Raw genomic sequence first — 23,633 nt, 5'->3', positions numbered from 1 at the left:
TAGCTTTGCCCATAGCCTACAAGCCGTCTCTCAAAGATCATTTCTAGGCTCATGTTCTTGTCTTCTGGCTTTCTCTGTGTTTGTCCTGCTGGAAAACGCCAGTCAGACCGTCGCATGTTCTAAAGAAGAACTCAAGAAACACAAGATAATTCGATTTGCAGATAGTCCTTCCTGTGTCTTGTTGCATACCATAGAAGAAGAGCAGGGCCGGTTTAAGCAACAATGGGGCCCCAGGGCAAAATAAACCTGGGCCCCCCCCCCCCAACATATACCCCGGAACAAAAATCGGCATTAGGGGACCTTTTTTGCAGCTGGTATAGTCAGGGTGTGAAGTCCCAATCGGTCAGAGCTCCACATTCTGGCTATCCCAGCCTGCATGGGGGACAAGGGGTTAAAAAGTTTCAGGAGGGGGGACCCCACATAATTAAAAAAAAAAAAATTCCCACACTCTAAACATAAAAAAATTTTGGGAAAACAGGAAAAAATGCCAGGGATCTTCATACAGCCATATTGCGGCTGTATAGCGATCCCTGGCCAAAGCATTGCGGCTGCGTATGGACCCCCTGGAAACCCCGTCAGGAAATGTATTGCTCTTTCTTTTTATACATGTAAAATTGCACTACCGTTAGGTTTGCTACTAAAAGTGACATTTACCGCATTTAAAACTATACTTTTTTCCTTCTAAACTTTAAAATCGATTTTCTCAAAACTATAAGGTCTTTTTGAAAAATTGTTTTTTCCTCTTATTCCTAATGATCTCCTTAACATATCCTGCAAATTTAGGGTTTCTAGCATTTAAGGTGGATTTGTTATTAACCATTAAAGTCGGCAGGTTTTTAAATGTTTTTTTTTTTTTTCCTTTGAAACTTTAAAATCTATTTTCTCAGGAACTATAAGGCCGATTTGAAAAAAAAATGTTTTTCCTCTTGTAGCCACTGGGGGCCCCTACAAGCTCTGGGGCCCTGGGGCAGCTGCCTCCTCTGCCTTAATGGTAGCGCCGGCCCTGAAGAAGAGATGGATATCTGTTTTGAGTTTTACGTTGTGGGGGCTAGGAGAATGTGGGAAGCCTTAGCAGGATCCGGAGGCTTTCCTCTTAGGTAAGTACCTGGTTTTGTACGTTAGGTTCGCCTTGCGTACACTTTAGGCCCCTTTTACACCGATCTTGCAAGTGTGCATTGCGTTACCCTGTTTCACCGCAGGGTAACGCAACAACAATGCAAGGCAATGGGGCCTGGCACACTTACTGCGCTGTGAGCTGCCGCAAAGTCAACCGCGTTACAGTCAGACCTCCGCGTTGATATAAGTCAAGGGGCAACGCAGAAATTTTCAGTATGTTGGGTTGGCGGTGGCAGTGCAGCGCACATGGGCGGAACTACAAGAATACGACGGGGAAACCCGGGAATCCCAGTGACGCACTTCCTGTCTAGCAGGGAGAACGTCATGCGGAGAGGGGCGTTGCGTGGGGTGGGCGGTATTGCACTACCCATATGACCCTGTTGGCGCACTCTGCCGCAGGATCATATGAATTACATTTTGTGTGTTGCAGTTTTGACGCGATGGGGTGGAGCAGGGCTCCTCAAACGCAATGGCCAGGTGAAAAAACGATCTTAAAGGAAGGGGGGGTATCTGGGACATTCAGCCAAGTGAGTTTATCTTTCTGGCAGTGAGTATATTATGGTTTACTATATATGGACAACTGGACATGGTTATGTCACCCTAGTGTTGAGTCTAAATTTGTGTAAATTTGCATTTATTTAATTACGGAATTGAATTGTGCTGCTATGTCGCGAATTTGTAATTTCTTAATTTCCATACAAACAGTAATTTGGAATTCTGTAAGCGTAATTTCTGTAGCGTTCTATAGAAACAAAGTTATTTTAATTACGAAAATGGATGTAATTTCGTTTTTAATTGTAATTATGTAAGTTTAAGTAATTACTAAACTGAGGAAAGTCACTCATTGAGTGCAATTACTGATAATGCAAAGGTCCCTGAACATGCTGTCGCTTTAAATGTATCAGGAGGCTCGACCTGCAGCCACTTCCAAGACAGGTGCTCTTTGCCATGGTGCACTTAGCAGTCATACCTGCGGAGACACTTGGTTTGGGGCCTTGCAATATCTGATAATACAAAGATCCCTACACGTCTTGTCACTTTAAATGTATCAGGAGGCTCTGGACTGGAACACAATTTAGAGAATGGCTGAATGTCTACGTTAAACTCAAAATTCCTATTAGTTTCCATGACAAAAACGATAATAATTACGAAAAACTATCACTATCGACTATAATTACAAAATTCCACAAACACAAAATTTTGCAGAATTAAGAATTTTCTATTATGGCTGTGATCCTAATTTTGTAAATTATGTGAAATTTTGCGTAATGGTAATTAGGTGCTTCTGCTCATCACTATGTCGCCCAGATAGCTCAATGAGCAAAGCAATACCAAACTATAATAGCAATATGTACAATAAACTGATGTCTGCCTTCTGTCTATAAGAAAGAAAAAAAAAGAATTGACTATAATTCTGATTATATAGCTAAACAGCAGGAGTAAATGGAAACCTTATAGAAAGCAAAACACAAGCAGCAGAGCAGAGACAGACCCTCCATATAAGACTCCTGCTGAATTCAACTTCATCTTTAGAATATGAAATAATCAGCCAATCATCGGGCTTCAGAGGAGGAGAGATTCTACACAGAGGACAGATCTAAGCGAGGCAGCAGCTGTACGATATCACACAGCAGCACAAACTCCGCACCTGAATGCAGCCAACCCTCCTGTCCTGTATAACGGATCTTATTCTATCGGAAAGGGCAAGGAGAGGTCTTGTGCCAATCTGCTACTTCCTTTCAATCAGGATGTAACTTTTCCCTTCACTTCACTTCCCTGATACTTTTCTTGAGGATTACTTTGCTACTTTTACATCATTTATTGCATTTTTTTACATTCATCATGTTTTTATCTCCTTCATCGACATGTTATTATTAATATGACTCTGTTATTTTATGTTCTGCATTTCACATGATCCACATTATCCTTTTGCAGTGAAATGTTGATCATTCACTCTTTTCTTTTTAGTTGTTTATTTTTGATTCGCTGGGACTTTTCTTGCATTTTCAACCAATCACAGTAAGTCAACCTCAGTCGTGTCTTCTTGGTCTCTTGGAGTGATGGAGAAACCAGAGAACCTCAGCTCCACCTGGCCAGGTCCTCTCCTGAGTCCTGACAATAGTTTTTTCAGACATCTGAACAGCACAGAAGACTACTTGGCCTATTTCTGTGGCCCGAAGCGCAGTCGTTTGTCGCTTGCCATGACCCTCGTGTATGCCGGCATTTTCCTGGTGGGAGTCAGCGGAAACATGCTGGTCTGTCTGGTGATCTTGAAGCACCATAACATGAGGACTCCGACCAACTACTACCTGTTTAGCCTGGGGGTGTCTGACCTCCTTGTCCTTCTCCTTGGGATGCCTCTTGAGGTGTACGAGATGTGGAGTAATTACCCATTTCTGTTTGGCGTCTGGGGTTGTTATTTTAAGACGGTGCTCTTTGAGACTGTGTGTTTTGCCTCCATCCTCAGTGTGACCACCCTCAGCGTGGAGAGGTACATGGCCATCATTTATCCCTTCCAAGCCAAGCTCAGGAGCACTCGCAGCAGGGCCCTCAGAATCCTCATCACTCTCTGGGTCTTCTCTGTTGTCTTCTCCATCCCCAACACTAGCACTCACGGCATCAGAGTGCTCTACTTACCCAATGGGAGCTTCATTCCAGACTCTGCTACTTGCACTGTTGTCCAGCCGCTGTGGATGTACAACGGCATCATCCAAGTGACATCACTGCTTTTCTACGTGCTGCCAATGGCCGTCATCAGTGCCCTTTACTGTCTCATGGGCATAAAAGTATGTGAGTTAGACTACATCTCCACCCAGTTACTCATAATGAAATAACTATCTATAGTCATGTTCATTTTCATCTGCTGATTTGTTTTAAGTGGGCATTAACTCTTTATCAGCCAATTTATTTAGAGGTTTGCAAGTGCTCCGGACTAATTTATGTTAGCACAATTTTCTTTATTTCTTACTTGTTACATTTCCTTTTCTGCTAATTAGTACTGCTGTTATGTGTATTCATGACCACTTGTCACTAGGGGGCAGTGTGAGACAGTAATAGAGGACTTCTGCTTTCAGTGTTTATATTTTCTGCTAGTAGAGAGAGATCAATGTATCCCAAGAATTTACAGCACAACGAGTTCTGCCGACTGAGGTCAAAAACAGTGCATTTATCTCAAACGAGGTAACTCTATTGAAGGAGCTCATGGGTAAATAACTGAGATGTGCTCCTGTGTTGAAATTCAAATGTGTGATGTTGAAGTCGGGTACACACTAGAGATGGCCCGAACGGTTCACCCGCGAACGGTTCCAGGCGAACTTTGGTGGTTCGCGTTCGCCGGCGAAGGCGAACTTTTGCGGAAGTTCGGTTCGCCCCCATATTGCTCCATTAGGGTCAACTTTGACCCTCTACATCACAGTCAGCAGGCACATTGTAGCCAATCAGGCTACACTCACTCCTGGATCCCCCCCCCCCCCCCCCCTTATAAAAGGCAAGGTTCTCCAGCCGTTTTACTCAGTCGTCTGCCTACAGTAATTAGTTAAGGGACAGCTGCTGACAGACTCTGCTAGGGAAAGCTTAGTTAGGCTCTTGAAGGCTTGTTAGCTTTCTCCTGGCTGATTGTTATTCCTTAAAAACCACCCCACAACAGCTTCCTTCTCCAGAGGAGGAGGAGGAGGATCTTGTCTTCCAGGGATTTGTAGGGAGTACATACATTGGCCAGGAATCGAACCCAGGTCAACTGCTTGGAGGGCAGCTATGCTCACCACTAGTGATGGGCCGAACCTCCGATTTTAGGTTCGCAAACCGGGTTCGCGAACTTCCGTGGAAGGTTCGGTTCGCGAAAAAGTTTGCAAACCGCAATAGACTTCAATGGGGAGTCGAACTTTGAAAAATAGAAAAAATTATGCTGACCACAAAAGTGATGGAAAATATGTTTCAAGGGGTCTAACACCTGGAGGGGGGCATGGTGGAGTGGGATACACGCCAAAAGTCCCGGGGAAAAATCTGGATTGAACGCAAAACAGCGTTTTAAGGGCAAAAATCACATTGAATGCTAAATTGCAGGCCTAACGTGCTTTAAAACATCTTGCATGTGTGCACATCAATCAGGGAGTGTAATTAGAGTACTGCTTCACACTGACACACCAAACTAACTGTGTAACGCACCGCAAGTTGCCAGCTGTTTGTGTAGTGACGGCCATGCTGGACTACTGCGCAACATGGCGTGATTGCTCTTCCTCACTCAGTGATGTCAGGTAATGTGTGACTGCCTTATCAACTTTCCATGGCATTGTTAAAAAGCTTACGTTTTGTTTTTAAATTACATTTTCTACTTGCTGTGTACTTGTTCAGTACCGCTACAATGAGAATTCTTATGGAGGCGTGCAAGTCTGGCATTGTGACCTCGGGTAATGGCCGGGGAATGAGGGTTTGAATCCGGTCTGGAGCCTGAGCAACGGTTACCACTACACATCGAAGGAGGGCAGCAGGCAGGCATGCACGCCCGCCCCGAGGTAGTGACCAAAAATAACAATACAGGAGGAGGACTTTCGAGGCCCTGCTGTGTATTTGAATGAATGTACTTTAAATCCTTTAACGAGAACCAGTTATGGCGGGCAAAGATGACACCACATTCCTTTCAGGAGAATCATATGGAGGCGGGCAAGTCTGCCTTTTGTGACCCCGGGTAATGGCCAGGGAATGAGGAATGGAATCCGGTGTGGAGCCTGAGCAACGGCTACCACTACACAGGCAAGGAGGGCAGCAGGCAGGCATGCACGCCCGCCCCGAGGTAGTGACCAAAAATAACAATACAGGACTCAGGAGGACTTTTGAGGCCCTAATTGTAATGAATCAACTTTAAAGGATACCCCAACTGAAATGTGACATAATGAGATAGACGTGTATGTACAGTGCCTAGCACACAGATAACTATGCTGTGTTCCTTTTTTTATTTTTCTGCCTGAAAGAGTTAAATATAAGGTATGCAAGTGGCTGACTCAGTCCTGACTCAGACAGGAAGTGACTACAGTGTGACCCTCACTGATAAAAAATTCCAACTATAAAACACTTTCCTAGCAGAAAATGGCTTCTGAGAGCAAGAAAGAGGTAAAAAAGGGGAATTTCTTATCAGTGAGGGTCACACTGTAGTCACTTCCTGTCTGAGTCAGGACTGAGTCAGCCACTTACATACCTGATATTTAACTATTTCAGGCAGAGAAAGAAAAAAAGGAACACAGCATAGTTATCTGTGTGCTAGGCACTGTACATACACATGTCTATCTCATTATGTCACATTTCAGTTGGGGTATCCTTTAAATCCTTTAACGGGAATCCGTTATAAAGGGCAAGTCTGCCATCCATTCAAGTGCAAGTTCTGCACTGACTGCCAAGTATAATACAATGTGCAGTCACAGATGCAGTGAAAGGTATGCAGTGACTGCAAACAGCCGTTTGTGTAGTGACGGCCGTGCTGGACTGGTGCGCACCATGACGAGAGTGCAGGTGATGGTGGCTTTTCAGCCCATATGGTCGCCCGGCTGATGTAGCTGAATGACAGAACAGTGACTGTCCAGCTGATCAAATTTGGTCTGACCACAATGAAACAACGACCTTATTATCTTTGGTGTGCCACCCCCAACCGAGACACTCATATAGCCGGCGGTCATTGCTTCATTGTGATACGCAAGCCCCTTCACCGCGGCAAGGTAATGATCACGAAGGGGGATGGGCACATGTACATGCCTTTTGTTTTTTTGTTGCAGCCGCCTGCAGTTCAGCCAGAAAAATTAAAGGAATTCTATCAAAGATGACTTTTTTGAGAAAACATCTTTAATCAATGTAAAATGCATGTAACTAAAGAAGTCAGCATATATTTTTGTGTGCTGTATGTTTTTTTCAACGTGTGTGTAAGACAGTGTGCCCTGAGGACACACTGACGGCGACGGGGCACTGGAATAGTCCATGTTGATAGGGGTTGCTAATTGTAAAACCGAGCATTGCAGGCCGTTTCCCTAGCTCCCCCACCCGTGGCCGCCGCAGTAACGAGCCATCCGTTCTGCTCCGTTTATCCCCGGACAATAGTATGTGAGGGCGCACTTCCATATGCGCATTGATCAGTGTCCCCGTCCCGGCGAGTCAGTGGATGTTTGTTATTGAGGCAAAGGAGGGCGGAAGTGTTCTGTTCTGACAGAGCGCTGTAATACATATATTATCACGTAGTTATCACGCTTTAGTGACTCGAGCCCTATGAATACTATGAACAAATTGTGTAGGTAAGCTCTCGTATTGCATGGAATTGGTAAAATTGGTCAATCAAAATTGGATTTGTGTATGCACCAGTAAGCTACGTACACACTTTAGATAACTATCGTTCAGAACAACAGATCATTAGTTGACAAACGCTCATTTGTTGACTGGAATGCCAATCCCTTAAATGAATGACCTTATACAAGATATAACAACTGGCTTTATGTTCAAACGATCGATCAGTATTGAATATTGCGCATGTATACAGCAGTGACGTCAACGTTTGTTGGGTGATGGATAGTGCGCATGCGCAAATGATCGTTATCTAACAAGATCTATACACACTTTTGAAAATAAACGATCATTGTTTAATCAGATCCATCATGACAGATCCGCATTTTCCACCGATGTGGGTCTCTCATAGTTTTAGTGATTGTTTGTGAAAGTTTTGTGCCCGATTATCTGACAAGATTACAGTGTTAAGTGTGTATGTAACATAAAGCATGCTATAAAGTTTACCAATGAGAGTCAACACATATTGAATAGTATGAGCGGATTGTGTAGGTAAGGTAAGCCTTCATTCCACATGCAGGTGGGAAAATTGGTCAGTCATTGGCCAGTCATAATTGAAAGTGTTTGGCTTTCTGACAGGAAAATGTTATTGTGTGTACCAGGCATATAGGTGCCCATGAGCGTGGTACACACATCCAATTTTGATTGCCCAATAATTGTCCAATTTTACCACTTCCATGTAGTATGACGGCTAGTACACATGATGCAATTTTCTGTCTGATTGACGGTCAAATCAATTATTTTCGACAGGTCCGATCTGATTTCTGCTGGCCCTCAGAGGTGGTAAAATGGGCCAGTAATTGGCCAGTCAAAGCTGGATGCTATTAAAGAGAATCTGTACTCTCAAATTCTTACAATAAAAAGCATACCATTCTATTCATTATGTTCTCCTGGGCCACTCTTTGCCGTTTTCGCAGCTCCCCGCCACGATTCTGGCTTTTAATCACCAGTTTTAGGCAGTGTTTACAAACAAAAAACATGGCCGCTAACCAGGAAGTGATGTTTGTATATATCTCATGTTACATTATACTACACGTTTTTATTACATAGAGAATTATCTGCACTCCAGGCTGGAATTCTCACAGTTCTCAGCATGAGACAGGCAGCTCCCTTCCCCCTCAGAGAGCTCTGTCTGTGAGCAGTAAACAAAGCACACAGAGCCTGGAGGGGGCATGCGGGGACATGCATAACTTCTCCCTATCACAGCAGAGGCAGCACATTCCTCCATGGGTCAACAAGGTTTGACAAAGAAAAAGAAGATTAGATATTTTACAGAGACAGTGCAACTAGAAAAGGCTGCAGTAATTTATTTATTTATTTATTCAATTTAATCCAGACCACATTAGAACAGGTATAGCAACTTATAGGATACAAGAAATAAGGCTGAACATTTTGCTACAAAGTCTCTATAACTGCTAAATTTGGTATTAAATGATGCAAAAATAATGCGAAATTACGGTTCCTGATTAAATATACATATTACATCTTTTCCCAAAATTTCAGGAGCAGTTGAAAAAGTCACTGCCAAAAAATGGGCGTAATTGTTATTTATAGATATATGTGAGCATAATTGTTATTTATCACAATATAGAAAGCCGTTATGCTATTTAGCGAGCAGCTGCAATTACATTGAAATGTATTGTATTATTGGTAGCGGGGATCAGGGGGTGTTGAGGTTAGGCACCACTTGGGGGGGGGGTCTTAGGGTTAGGCACCACCAGGGGGGTCTTAGGGTTAGGCACCACTGGGAGGTCTTAGGGTTAGGCACCACCAGGGGTCTTAGGGTTTGGTACAACCAGGGGGGGGGGGTCTTAGGGTTAGGCACCATCGGGGTGGTCTTAGGGTTAGGCACCACCGGGGGGTCTTAGAGTTAGGGGCACCACCAGGGGGGACTTAGGGTTAGGCACCACCAGGGTGATTTTAGGGTTAGGCACCACCAGGGTGATTTTAGGGTTAGGCACCACCAGGGTGATTTTAGGGTTAGGCACCATCAGGGGAGGGTTCTAGGGAGAGGTTAGGTTATAGTTAGGTTCAACATTATCTGTAAAATTACCGATAATGTAATACCGCAATTAAATTGCGTTTTTTGTTATCAATTTTGTTATTTAATGTCTCGCTTAAATTTTTATTTACCTATATTACTAGTAATATCGTTATTTAACGTCACGTCTAAATTAGCTCTCAACTTTTTCAAAAGTTGCAAAATTTTGCATTACAAATTTGCATTGTAATTGCGAATTACGATGCAAAATTACGATTATACGAAATTCTTGCTCATCATCACTAATCAGCATACAGAATGTGGATTCAATGTACAGGTAGTCCTCGGTTAACGAACGAGATAGGGACTGCCCTCTCGTTCTTAACCTGAATCTGTCCTTAAGTCGGGACTACCTGTTTTTCCCCCCTTGAAAATGCAGAGTGTGGGCAGCGGAAGGTAAATAGAGGCCTACTCACCTGATCCGCGGCGGTAGAAGGTGCCCTCGTGGTGCCCGGAAGGTCCGCAGCCCGTCCTCTCGCTTCCTCCATGGCTCCCCGGCGGCTCCTGGCTTCACATGCGGCGCATAATGACGTAATCAGGAAGAGCCCCCTAGTGGCGGCGCTTCCTAATTGCGTCATTATGCGCCGCATGTGAAGCCAGGAGCCACCGGGGAGCCATGGAGGAAGCGAGAGGATGGGCTGCGGACCTTCCGGGCACCACGAGGGCACCTTCTACCGCCGCGGATCAGGTGAGTAGGCCTCTATTTACCTTCCGCTGCCCACACTCTGCATTTTCAAGGGGGAAAAACAGGTAGTCCCCGGCGGGCGTGACGTCATGCGGCGGGGCGGAGCTACGGTTGCGGCGTTCATACCGGCGGGTCGTTCGTAAGTCGGGCGTTCGTAACCCGGGGACTACCTGTACCACAAAGCACATTCAAATCTAGATTGTTACCACTAGAAAATCTTATTGAACTCAATTAAGTATTACAAAAGTTTGTAAAACTCATAAGTTCATGAATATACAGTATGTCTTTGTTTCCACGATAGACCAACCCCGCTGGTAAAGAAAGCACTCTTTTTATTGAAACCTTTCAACAGGCAACTGGGTTTTTCTCCTTTTTGTGAAAGGACCTCTGTCGGGAAAATCTTAAAATTTAAAATACATGTAAACATATACAAATAAGAAGTACAATGAGTAAAATGAGCCATAAATGTATTTTTTCCTATGTTGCCGACACTTACAGTAAGTAGTAGAAATCTGACATTACCGACTAGCCCGGCTAGCCCATCTCCTCATGGGGGGTTCTCAGGGTTTTCTTTATTTTTAAAAGCCCTTAGTGAATGGCAGTTCCGCCCAACTGCCAACAAAATGTGCAGGGAGTCTGGCCAGCATCTTTGTATAAATCTTTTACAGGGAATGTCTTTATAAGAATCCCTCATGAAGAGATTGACTAACCCAAAACCTGTCAGTTCTGTCAGATTTCTACTTCTTACTGTAAGTGACATAGGAGAAAAGTAATATATGGCTCATATTACTCTGGAAGAAATTCACTTCTTATTTGTATGTGTTTTAAATTTTAAGATTTTCGTGACAGTTCCTCTTTAATCATCTTTTTTTTTCCTCAGCTGGGGGAAGATCGCTGTTTGGAATCGGAGAGAATGTCTTTCAGCGTTCAGCGTCCATCTCGGAAATCAGTCACCAAGATGCTCTGTGAGTATAACCTGTGTCAGTCAATGAGACGCTATGATGTTGAAGGGGAACCTAAACTGAGCAGGCAATGGATTTTATCTTTTAAAATAATACCAGTTGCCCGACTCTCCTGCTGATCCTGTGTCTCTAATACTTTCAGCCACAGCCCCTCAACAAGCATGCAGATCAGGTGCTCTGACTGAATGAGACTAGATTATCTGTATGCTTGTTTCAGGTGTGTGATTCAGATGCTACTGAAGCCATAGAGATCAGCAGGACTGCCAGGCAACTGGCATTGTTTAAATGGAAACATCCATATCTCTCTCAGTTAAGGTTCCTTCCCTTTAAGCAAATTATATGCAACTTGGTTTAGGGCTATTCCAGAATCGTCAGGAAGTCTAATCTGCATACAATTTGCATTATATATGCATGCAAGTCAGAATCTAAGCATATTCCCCATCCTGACTATCCTAATGCTGCTCAAGACCCCCCCCCCCCCCCCCCACACACACACACACCTCCATACGCTATCCTCCAGAAGTCTAATTTTGGGATAGCATGACCGAACCATCTAAGGAGTGTCAGCAGGAGGGAGTAGTGGTGTGAGTGCCACGCCTTCTCCCATAAATAGTACTGGGGGATGGAGGAGCCTAAAAATAGGTAATGTAAGGAAACAAAAAAAATATGGTGGAGGGAGGGTGTCTTTACCACTCCCAGGAGTGGTAAAGACACCCTCCCTCCACCACAGTTTTTTTTTCCATCACATTACCTATGTTTGGACGCCCGCACCCCCAGTACTATACATTACATCTCCTTTGGAGGTGTTCACCTTTCGGGTGTGGTGTTTTCTACAACCAAGAAGGACCAACCAGGAGAGCGATCGTCCAGTGCCAGTAGGACCTGGAAAACTGAGCCAGGGCGGTTATTTCCCCATTGGCGATATACGGTGGTTGCAGGGACTCCCGCCCACCTTTGTGAGTATAAATACTCTTATACTACCATCTAACATCTAATACCCTCACAATACAGCACCAGTTGGCTCCTGGTCTCTCCTTGTCATACAGGTGACTGTGGTATCCCCCCAGTGGCCGCCTTTTCTTCTCCCATAAATGATGGCCTGATGCCTGGCCGCTGGAAAAAGCAACAGCAGATGTGCGGAAACAGACAATGCCATGAGCCCCTGTGCAACTTTATTCCTAGAGCTTTGGGCGTAGCTCCCAACTGTCCCTCCTTTGGATGGACAGTCCCTCTTTGGGAACCCAAACCCCCTGTCTCTCTTTCCTCCTCATTTGTCCCTCTTTCATTCAGGACTGATGAACAGATCTATGTAAATATGTTTAATTGACTTTAAACTGTATTCCCATCCTTTAAGTTGATATATTTCTTATTTTCAAATGTTAATATGAAGGAAAATAAAACAGGACATAAAGGACCAGCGTGGTTTTAATTATAAAATAAAATATTTTTCTAATGAAATCTTTATGGTATGCGTGACTAGGGGTGTGATGGGGGCGTGATTAGAGGTGTGGCAGGGGTGTGGCTTAAGTGTCCCCCTTTCTTATCTCAAAATGTTGGGCGGTATGGCTTTGAGGGATCTGCTTGACTATATTAGGGAGGTGAGGGGGGGGCCTATTGAGTTAATTAGATGGAAGGATTGAAAAAAAGAGTTAGGTTGGCCATAATGTTTGTTTTCCTTTTATAAAGTGTGCATATTTAAAATCAAAATAAAATAAAGTAAAAAAAGGGATTGGTATAGCTACTGCTTTATGTTTGTAGCAGACTTGACTTCTTGCACAGCGCACAATGAAAAATCTTTATTCCACATATAATTGCTGAAGAAGTTTCTCTTCTCTGTGTTCTGTGTTTGTTTAGCCAGATCAAAGTGTCTAATTAGTTCTTATCAGCAGTTGTGAATAGACTGCAGGAGAGCCCTGCTAAGGCAGCTCTCCACCTACAGAAAACACTGAGGCTTAACCTTCTCAGTGCTCACTGCAAACCTGAAACCATTACAAATTTAAATTGTAATTAAGAATTTTGTTTCCCATAAAGGTTATCGTGCTGTGACTAATCTTTTAAGCCTCATCTACACGAGGCGATCCGGCAGCTCGATTAGCCGCCGGATCGCCTCTTCCGCATCCCCGCGCGTACCCGCCGCGTCCCCGCTCGCCGCGCGTGCGTCGGATTCGATCCGCCCTCGTCCCTGGCTCCCTGCCCGGCGCCGCTTATCTTCCGGGGAACGAGCAGGGAATCGGCGGTGGCAAGAACCGACCTGTCGGATCTTATCAATCGAGCCGCATCAGCGGCTCGATTGAAAAGCCACTTCGTCGCCTCATCTACGCGTGTAGATGAGGCTTTAGAGTAGAGAGGAAGTTCTAGTCCCACTTTAGAGCCCAACTTCGTGCACAATTCCAAGCATATACCTGACAGCGTATACTGTATAAGCCAGTCTATACAATAACTGTCTCATATGCTAACCTCACACTTCCCTCTTGCAGTTGTCTTGGTGATAGCTTTCGCCATCTGTTGGGCTCCTTTCCACATTGACCGACTTTTCTTCAGCTTTGTAACCGATTGGACTGAACCTCTGGCCAACGTCTTTAACCTCATACACGTGGTGTCCGGTAAGTGGAGTACGCAGAGAAACTGGGCCAGACTGTAATTCCTGCACACGTGGGCCCATATAGGCAATTCACGGTTTCTCTTGAGTTTTCTCTCCTAGGTGATATAATTAAACTTGTCAATAAAAGGACTTTAAAACCACCCGCAAGCCAGAAAATACTCAAAATACTTTTGATAGTCCTTTTTCAACTACTTTTTTTAGTTGAAAAGTGTTGGAAAGTTATTTGAAATCGAAGATTAAAAATGATCTCCTAGGAGAAAACTCAGGTGAAAAAGAGAATTGCATATGACACAAGGGGCTCGGTTCACAAAAGGGTGCTAATTCAGTTAGCACACCTAAAAGCTTTTACTGATCGCGCGCAAAGTTTAGCACTGCGCGGTGCATGCGAAACGTGCACCAAGTGCCTCTAAAAAGTCGCATCCGGTGCAACCTTTTTTAGGCACACCTGGTGCGCCATTTCGCGCACTGCTAAACTTTGCACACGCAAAGTTAGCGCGCAAAACTTAGCGCACTCTAAGGGGATTTAGGCGTGCTAAGGGGCTTTTAGGCGTGCTAACTAAGTTAGCACCCTTTTGTGAAGGAAGCCCCTGTTGTCTCAGGTCAAAATTGGTTTTCTGAAAACCATCCATGCTGGGCGCACACATAACATAGCGTGAAAGGCTGCGTTTTATGTCATGTTTTGTTAATATTGTGTGCGGTTTTTGTGCGTTTTTGCTGTTTTCGGTGCTTTTGCGTTAGCAGTTTCTTTTACAGCAGATGCGTTTTTACAAGCGTTTTGTGTGCGTTTTAATGTGTTTGTAGGTTCACAGATACAAAACGCATATGGGTTTTGTATGCGTTTTTCATGCGTTTTTCTTTTTCATTTTATGTAAATCACCAGGAAGACCCCAAAACGCATAGAAAAATGCATTGAAAACGCGTGGAAAATGCATTCCATTGGGTTAGCATTGACTTTCATTATAACTAGCACCACTTAATTAAAATATATTATCATTTATTCAAAACATATTTAGAAATGGTTATATACATCTATGACATATTGGAGTATCAAAAAGGTGTACATAAAAACAATTAAAACCGACCATGTGGTCGCAAATGGTGACAGCTGCAAACAATCATGTCCATATAAGTGATCAAAAACGGTTATAATAACACTATATGAATCACAAGAAGTAGCAATATATGCTCAAATAAACACCCCAGTGTGCATCAAAATAGAGCACACTCAAGGTTGAACCCGGGTTCAGTAAAGTGCAAGGCATATAAGTGAAAACATGCATCAATGAATAAATATATATATATATATATATATATAAGGAAAACATACAAATGACCAAAAATGTTTGTGCAAAAGATATGTATATATATAAAGAACTGCTGTATACACAATGATCTAGGAGCAGCCTATACCTGGAGTGCACAGTGAGAGAAGAGGTGCAAAAATAAGGAGAATACTTAGCCCGGGAAGACCAAGGAGGCCAGGACAGTGCAGCTGAAGATATAAGGGAGTCCCTTCAAGACAGTCCCGCAAGCTCCGCGGGCGTCACCCCGCTTTGGAGCTTGCGGGACTGTCTTGAAGGGACTCCCTTATATCTTCAGCTGCACTGTCCTGGCCTCCTTGGTCTTCCCGGGCTAAGTATTCTCCTTATTTTTGCACCTCTTCTCTCACTGTGCACTCCAGGTATAGGCTGCTCCTAGATCATTGTGTATACAGCAGTTCTTTATATATATACATATCTTTTGCACAAACATTTTTGGTCATTTGTATGTTTTCCTTATATATATATATATATATATTTTTATTCATTGATGCATGTTTTCACTTATATGCCTTGCACTTTACTGAACCCGGGTTCAACCTTGAGTGTGCTCTATTTTGATGCACACTGGGGTGTTTATTTGAGCATATATTGCTACTTCTTGTGATTCATATAGTGTTATTATAACCGTTTTTGATCACTTATATGGACATGATTGTTTGCAGCTGTCACCATTTGCGACCACATGGTCGGTTTTAATTGTTTTTATGTACACCTTTTTGATACTCCAATATGTCATAGATGTATATAACCATTTCTAAATATGTTTTGAATAAATGATAATATATTTCAATTAAGTGGTGCTAGTTATATGGGCTTTCTTTTTCTTGGTTACTAGTTATGCTTTTTTGAGCCCTAGCACACTTTCCCTTTCAAGTGTGCGGACACCATTCTATGTTCTTATTGACTTTCATTATGTGTGGTTTTGCTGCCTTTTTGAAGATTATGCAATAAAACCAGCGTTCTTGAAAACGCACACATCAAAAACGCATATGCGTTTTTTACATCATTTTTTTTTTCCTGTGGCCCAAAGACTTCCATTAACTACTTTGGCCTCCTGGACGTACTAGCTACGCCCAGGAGGCCATGTGCGCATCCGCGCGCTCCCGCGGCCGATCACGCGCGTGCACGAGTGCTCCCGGCCGCGGATCGTTAGCCCAAGAATCAGTGCATCGGGCTATGGTGCCCGATCACTGATTCCTCTCCTCCGCAGAAAAAGCGACAGCTTCTCTCAGAAGCTCCGCTTTTTCTGGCAGTTGCGTCCCCCATACGTCCCTCTAAGCGTATGTTACGCTTAGAGTGACGTCATGTAAACAAACCCATGGCCGCCATCTTGTGGCCAAAAAGTAAAACTACAACTAAAAGTAAAAAAAAAAAACCTTCAAGGGGTTCTGTTGCCCTATTTCAAAATGTAATTTAAATCAGTAGTTATGTTCCTTTCTTATGTACAAATATATTCCTTCCTATCTTGTATTATAAAAGCAGCCCTGTCTCTCTCCTGCTCTTTTCAAAATATTCGTCTAGTTAACTAGACGAATATTCAGCTCCAGGAAGAGGCACACAAAGCTGCAGCTCTTCCTCCCTGTTCTGCCTCTCCCTCCCCCTTCACACGTCATCGTGTGAGTCATCCCTGACCTTTGTGAGCGTTACAGAGAGCAGGGGGAAGGAGGCTGAATTCCGGGAGGAGAGCTGCCTCGGGTATTTTTCAGTGTGCAGAACCGAAGGATGCACAACTCCGTTACGGAGTGACACGCGGAGGATGCTACACTTTCACCGCATATGCCGAGCACGAGAGCCTACACATGCGCAGCTGGGAACGGCTCTCGTGCACGTCGGATATGTAGAGGGTGGACAACGATGACCAGGAAGCAGTTCGAGTCACATGGGCTCGGCGGCCATCTTCAAAAATGGAGTATAAGGTTATTTTTGTAATTTAAGTTATTTTTTGGCCGCGGAGAGCGGCGAAAATAAGAGTGATAAAGAGAGGGCGCAATGGGGGACATAATTATATGTTTAAATGAATGAGCTCTGAAAACGCTACAGATCTTCTTTAACACACATTTACATTATAAAAGTTCTGTTTACATCCCACCCTCCCAAAAAATACCCAAATAAAATGTTTAATATAAAAAAAAAAAAAACATTACAATAATAAAAAAAAAACATGTAAATATTTACCTAAGGGTCTAAACTTTTTAAATATCAATGTAAAGATGAAATATTTCTATACTTTTTTTTATTTTAAACTTGTAAATAGTGATCGATGCAAAACAAAAAAAATGCACCTTTATTTCCAAATAAAATATTATCGCCATACATTGTTATAGAGACATAATTTTAACGGTGTAATAACCAGGACATATGGGCAAATACAATACGTGAGTTTTAATTATGGAGGCATGTATTATTTTAAAACTATAATGGCTGAAAACTAAGAAATAATGAATTTTTTTCCGTTTTTCTCTTATTCTTCCTGTTATAATGCATTTACAGTAATGTGGCTCTTAGCAAAATGTACCACCCAAAGAAAGCCTAATTGGTGGCGGAAAAACAAGATATAGATCAGTTAATTCTGATAAGTAGTGATAAAGTTATAGGCTAATGAATGGGGGGTGAACATTGCTCGGATGCATAAAGTGAAAACGACTGAAGGCTGAAGTGGTTAATGGCAAAACCGCAGTGTTTTCCACAACGCTAGCGTTTCTGCTAAGGGTGCACTCAGCCTCAAAATTATACACATTTTTTTTCACATTTTAATGTTCTTGAAACTTGTACATGCGAAGCAGGTTGTTTTGGTGCTCAGCGCCGAGTGCTGAAACTAGGCACCCCATAGCAGCTGTGTAATACTGCGTGGGGCACGCAAGGGTAATTCAGGGCTCTGGCGATCGCTGGACTCGAGTTACACCTCCCTCCGAGTTTATTTTACGCGGCCGGGGAACCGAGCAGCAGCAGGGCGAGCTGTCATTTGGCTCACCCTGCGCCCAGCTCCCCGGGGACGTACATATACAGTACATACTCCGTACATATCTGAAGTGAGAGGGATATGGAGGCTGCCATATTTATTACCTCTTAAATAATGCACATTGCCTGGCAGTCCTGCTGATCCTCTGTCTCTAATACTTTTAGCCATAGCCCCTGAACAAGCATGCAGCATCTGACAAGATTAGCTACATGCTTGTTTCAGGTGTGTGATTCAGACACTACCGCAGCCAAATAGATCAGCAGGGCTGCCAGGCAACTGGTATCGCCTAAAGGTCAACTGTAGTGAGTATAATATGGAGGCTGCCATATATTTCCTGTTAAGCAATACCAGTTGCCTGGCAGTCCTGCTGATCTATTTGGCTGCAGTAGTCCCTGAATCACACCAGAAACAAGCATGCAGCTAATCTTGTCAGATCTGACAATAATGTCAGAAACACCTGATCTGCTGCATGCTTGTTCAGGGGCTATGGCTAAACGTATTAGTAGCAGAGGATCAGCAGGGCTGCCAGGCAACTGGTATTGCTTAAAAGGAAATAAATATGGCAGCCTCCATATACCTCTCACTTTAGGTGTCCTTTAAGGCCTCTTTCACAGTGCGACGTTATAGTCGCACGTTAGAAAATGTTGCAACGCAGACTAACGCACAGCAATACAAAGTCTGTGCGACATTCACAGTGCACACGTTGTGTTGTGTGTAATGTGTAGCAATATTTCGAAAGTGCTGCATGCTGTGCGTTTCACAATAAATCTGCTGCATTGTGTGTGTTGCACATGCTTAGTAATGATTTTTTTTTAATGTAACACATGTGCCATTTTCGTTCCATCACTGTGCGACAAAAACGGCGCACCAAACGCAGGGCTAAAGAATGTTCTATAACGTCCAAGTTATAGTCTTTCAATGCGTCGCATTAGGGGCACGTTATGCGACCTTAACGTCGCATCAAACGCAACGTTCCACTGTGAAAGAGGCCTTAAGGGGAACTGAAGTAAGAGGCTGCCATATTTATTTCCTTTTAATCAATACCAGTTGCCTGGCAGCCCTGCTGGTCTATTTCTCTGCAGTAGTATCTGAATAACACCAGAAACAATCATACAGCTAGTCTTGTCAGATCAGACTTTAAAGTCTGAAACACCTGATCTGCTGCATGCTTGTTCAGGGGCTATGGCTAATAGTATTAGAGGCAGAGGATCAGCAGGGCTGCCAGGCAACTGGTATTGCTTAAAAGGAAATAAACATGGCAGCCTCCATATACCTCGCTCTCACTTCAGGCGTCCTTTAAAGGAAACCTGAGATAAAAAATACTAAAGCATTTATATCTACTGGTGCTTCCAGGGCCAGTGCTATAATACAGGCAAATAGGGCATTTGCCCCAGAGTCTGAAGAGGCCCTCTAAATGTCCCCCATCACCCCACTTAATTTGTCCCATCACTGGGTACAGAGCTGCAAAGCCCGCTGTGCCTCCCCAATAATGTGGCGGGAGAAACACACTACAGCAGAGAAACAGTGTACTTTATTTGCCTGACCTATGGTGGCAGCGAACTTACTACATCACCCAAAATGCTCTGTGAGCTTGCAGAGCATTCTGGGAATAACACCACCTGGCCTGAACTGGCCAATAAGCTTGCAGCAGGGATGCAGCAGACTACACTGCCCATGATGCAAAGTAGCAGTGTGGGATCTTGGGGATGTGGTCACATGACTGCTCCCAACCAATCAGATTGGTGCAATGATTTCTAATGGGCCCGGCAGATGGATCAGCTGGCAGTGGCTCAGTAGCAGACTGTACACTGCCCCCTTGCTGTCACTTGTTTAGTACAAGAAGCAGAGTCCTGGCTGGAGGGTGCAGCTGCAGAGGGGGGGACAGGGTTTGCTACACAGAGTGGCCTTGCATCCATTTCCCCAGGCAGTATTTTCCTTCCCAGGGTTTTGCTATAAGCTTGTCCAGATTTAAAGTGGTCCTGAACTCTGGCACAGGACTGAAGGAAAATGGAGAGAAATGCACCCTGTGTGTATTCACATAGTTTAGCCTGTCTGATCCTTCCTCATCTGTGTCTAATCACAACTGTCATTTGATCTTTCCCCTGTGTCTACGACAAATAAGCTCATTTGAAAGCACAGGATCTCTGTTTCCATGAAAGCAGGAAGTAGAAACAGTGCAGATTTATTGCAGGATTGGTATCAGTTGTACCAAAGAAATGTTTTTCTTTATAGGTTATTATGCTGTTGCAAATCTCTTAGCGCGAAGAGGAAGTTCTGAGTTCAGGTCTGCTTCAAAGGAAACTTAAAGTGACAGGAATAAGGAAGTTGCCATGTTTTTTTTCCCTCTGTGCATACACTGCTGGATTGCAGTTACGTTTATGCTGCCTGGTGCTGGACATGGATGAAGTTACAAACATTTTATTCCCATTTAGATTCCCTAATGCCTGGCTACCATTAGCGTAATGGTGTGGGGGGGGGGGGCATGGCAATTGAGATCAGGTCTGTCAGGAAAGAAGGGGGGGATTGGTCTGTTGGGGGGGGCTCCCAGGTTAATTTTGCCCGGGGGCCCCATTGTAGCTAGGACCAGCCCTGGGTGCTTCCTCCAGCCCCCAGTAGTCTGTCTGCCCGATCGCCATCCTCCCAACCCGCTAGCAGCTTCCACATCCCTCTCACTTCAGGTGTCCATGATATTTGTATACTAGTTTGTACAGCACAGTATGTACAAAGCCATGCTGCATAATGAAGACCAAGAAAAGCCGTGTGCACTGAAAGTCATGGTCAGCTCTATACTCCCTCCAACCCCCGACCCACAGGTCATAACAAAAGTCCAGATAAAACACACCACAGCCAAGAGCAAAGAGGACTATGTAGATAAATGGAGAAGTGAAATAAAACAGTCACAAAAGCTAACCATATACCAGTCTCTACAAAGAGAATATAAAATGGCCCCATACCTGGAAAAGCTCCAAAACTCCCAAGAGAGGAAAATCCTGAGTGTCTACAGATTGAGTGCTCACAACCTCGAAATAGAGTCTGGGAGAGACAGACAGACGTACAAACCCAGGGAGGAGAGACTATGCCAACACTGTGAGCAGAAGACCCTTGAGGATAAAAGCCACTTCCTATTGCACTGCCCCAAATATACTGCTACCAGGGACACTTACTTTAAGGAACTGATGGAACTATTCCCAGACTTTCTCACACTAGAAGATGAGAAAAAACATATATCCTACTGGGAGAAGAGGAATCCACAGTGACAATCGCTGCACACTATGTCACAGCATGCCACAGACTGAGAGGAGCATAACGGAACTGTAAACCTAAAAAATGTCCACAGACTGCTTAGCCATTGTCCTCCTACCCCACCCCCTCCCATGTCCCCTATTTCCCCTTGCTTTGGCAATACCTGTAATGAATCTTGGTCATGCCAATTTGATTTGACTTTGATTTGATGATAATTAATGGCATCTAATACCGTCTAGTGGATAATATTGATACTACATGTAAAAACACTACTTTAACCACTTAACCATTTTCGTCCAGTTCGGCTGCGCGCACTCCCGTGGGCCACGCACACTCCCGCGGGGTCTCCTGTGCGCGCTCCCGCTGCCAGCCGTTAGCCCAGCGATCAATGAAAGCGATTATAGATTCCTTTCATTGATCGAAGCCCCCCGCAAAAAAGCCGACAGCGTCCCATCAGACGCTGCGGTTTTTCTGAGTTCAAAATGTTCCCCGTCTTCATTTTTCTTCCTGGGAGCGAGATCGATCGCTCCCAGGACTTTTTGACTGTGGCCATCTTGCGGCCAAATAGTAAAACTACACACACATCCACATTTATTAAAGAAATACATTTTTTAACATTTACAATTAGCTGTTTACCTCCAACATCAAGAAATACCCAAATAACATTTTTAATAAAAAAATAAAAATTACAATAATAAAAAAAACAAAAACATAAATAGTTACCCAAGGGTCTGAACTTTTTAAATATGCATGTCAAAGGAGTATATTAATATAATTTTTTTAATTATGGGCTTGTAAATAGTGATGGACGCAAATTGAAAAAATGCACCTTTATTTCCAAATAAAATATCGGCGCCATAAATTGTGATAGGGACATAATTTAAATAGTGTAATAACCGGGACAAATGGGCAAATACAATACATGGGTTTTAATAACGGTAGCATGTATTCATTTCAAACTATAATGGCCAAAAGCTGAGAAATAATGATTTTTTTCCATTTCTTTCTTAATGTTCCAGTTAAAATGTATCACCCAAAGAAAGCCTAATTGGTGGCGGAAAAAACAAGATATAGATCAATTCATTGTGCTAATTAGTGATAAAGTTATTGGCAAATGAATGGGAGGTGAAAGTTGCTCAGATGCAAAAAATAAACAACCCTTCGGGCTTAAGGGGTTAAACTGGTTCAGAGATAAACTTTTACTCCTTGCATAATTGTGTTCCTTTCATATAGTTTATAGGGCATTCCTCAAGCCAAATACTTTTTTTGTTTTGTTTTAATACTCTAATTCCCTATAAACTAAACAAGCCTCGCCCACAGCTCCTTTTGTGCCTTCGCAGTGTAGCAAGGGCTTATGGGAGCTCAGTCTGGGCAGAAGGAGGGGCGGTTACTAGCTATTGATTTCAGAGGCAGAGGGGAGGAGGGAGGAGAAGAGGGGACTGAATTTACTCACAGGTAAGCTGATAGCATCTCCAGCCCTCAGGCTGTGACAATGTGACAAACAGAACATGGCTGCCCTCATTGTATGACAGGAATAAATAATCATCAACTTTTGAAGCTGTTTGCAGCTAATTATGCTGTGTAAACTATCTAAACTTTAGATAAGACATATAGACAAGTAACTTGTTATATGTCCTATCCATGGCTACAATTACTAGATAATGCCTAATGATGTTGATCCAGGGATTTTATCTGATTGCCATCTGGAGTCGGGAAGGATTTTTTTTCCCTTTTGGGGCTAATTGGACCATGTCTTGTAAGGGTTTTTCGCCTTACTCTGGATCAACAGGGATATGTGAGGGAGCAGGCTGGTGTTGTACTTTGTTCTCTGGTTGAACTCGATGGACATATGTCTTTTTTCAACCCAAATAACTATGTAACTATAGTTAGTCTTTCATCTTGGATCCGCTTTAGCGCACTGCACTGACAATTAGTATGACGTGGCTGAGAAAGGGCGGTCTGTTTTTGGATGTGTGTGTGTGTGTGGGGGGGGGGAGGGGGGGAGGGTGGAATGGAGCAAGACTCCTTATTGGGAACAAGAATTAGTGTTTTTTATTTTTATTCATTGCTTTGTTTTTTTACCTATAGCTGGTGCATGGTCTTACATATTTATTTATTTATTCAAGTATTTATATAACGCCAACATATTACACAGCTCTGTACAGTTTATTGTCTGGTCACTAACTGTCCCTTTAGAGGGGCTCACAATCTAGTCCCTACCTTAGTCATATGTCTATGTCTGTATCATGTAGTGTATGTATCATAGTCTAGGGCAAATTTAGGGGGAGGCCAATTAACTTATCTGTATGTTTTTGGAATGTGGGAGGAAACTGGAGTGCCTGGAGGAAACCCACACAGACACGGGGAGAACATACAAACTCCTTG

At 43.4% G+C, this 23,633-nt stretch overlaps 1 protein-coding gene across 1 annotated transcript in view; it reads left to right on the top strand.

Moving 5' to 3' along the window:
- Window positions 1-2,807: 2,807 nt before the first annotated feature.
- Window positions 2,808-23,633, top strand: part of LOC137562437 (neuromedin-U receptor 2-like) — a 31,742-nt gene continuing 10,916 nt past the window's right edge. The window contains exons 1-3 of the mRNA XM_068273783.1: window positions 2,808-3,902; window positions 11,041-11,125; window positions 13,600-13,725. Coding sequence (XP_068129884.1) covers window positions 3,177-3,902; window positions 11,041-11,125; window positions 13,600-13,725 — 937 coding nt within the window. The 5' untranslated portion in view covers window positions 2,808-3,176. The remainder of the gene's footprint in view (window positions 3,903-11,040; window positions 11,126-13,599; window positions 13,726-23,633) is intronic.

Source organism: Hyperolius riggenbachi, chromosome 3 (assembly GCF_040937935.1).
Source record: "Hyperolius riggenbachi isolate aHypRig1 chromosome 3, aHypRig1.pri, whole genome shotgun sequence".
Classification (NCBI taxonomy): Eukaryota; Metazoa; Chordata; class Amphibia; order Anura; family Hyperoliidae; genus Hyperolius; species Hyperolius riggenbachi.
The sequence above is the reverse complement of the archived record's forward strand: the minus strand, read 5'-3'. Positions and strand labels throughout refer to the sequence as shown.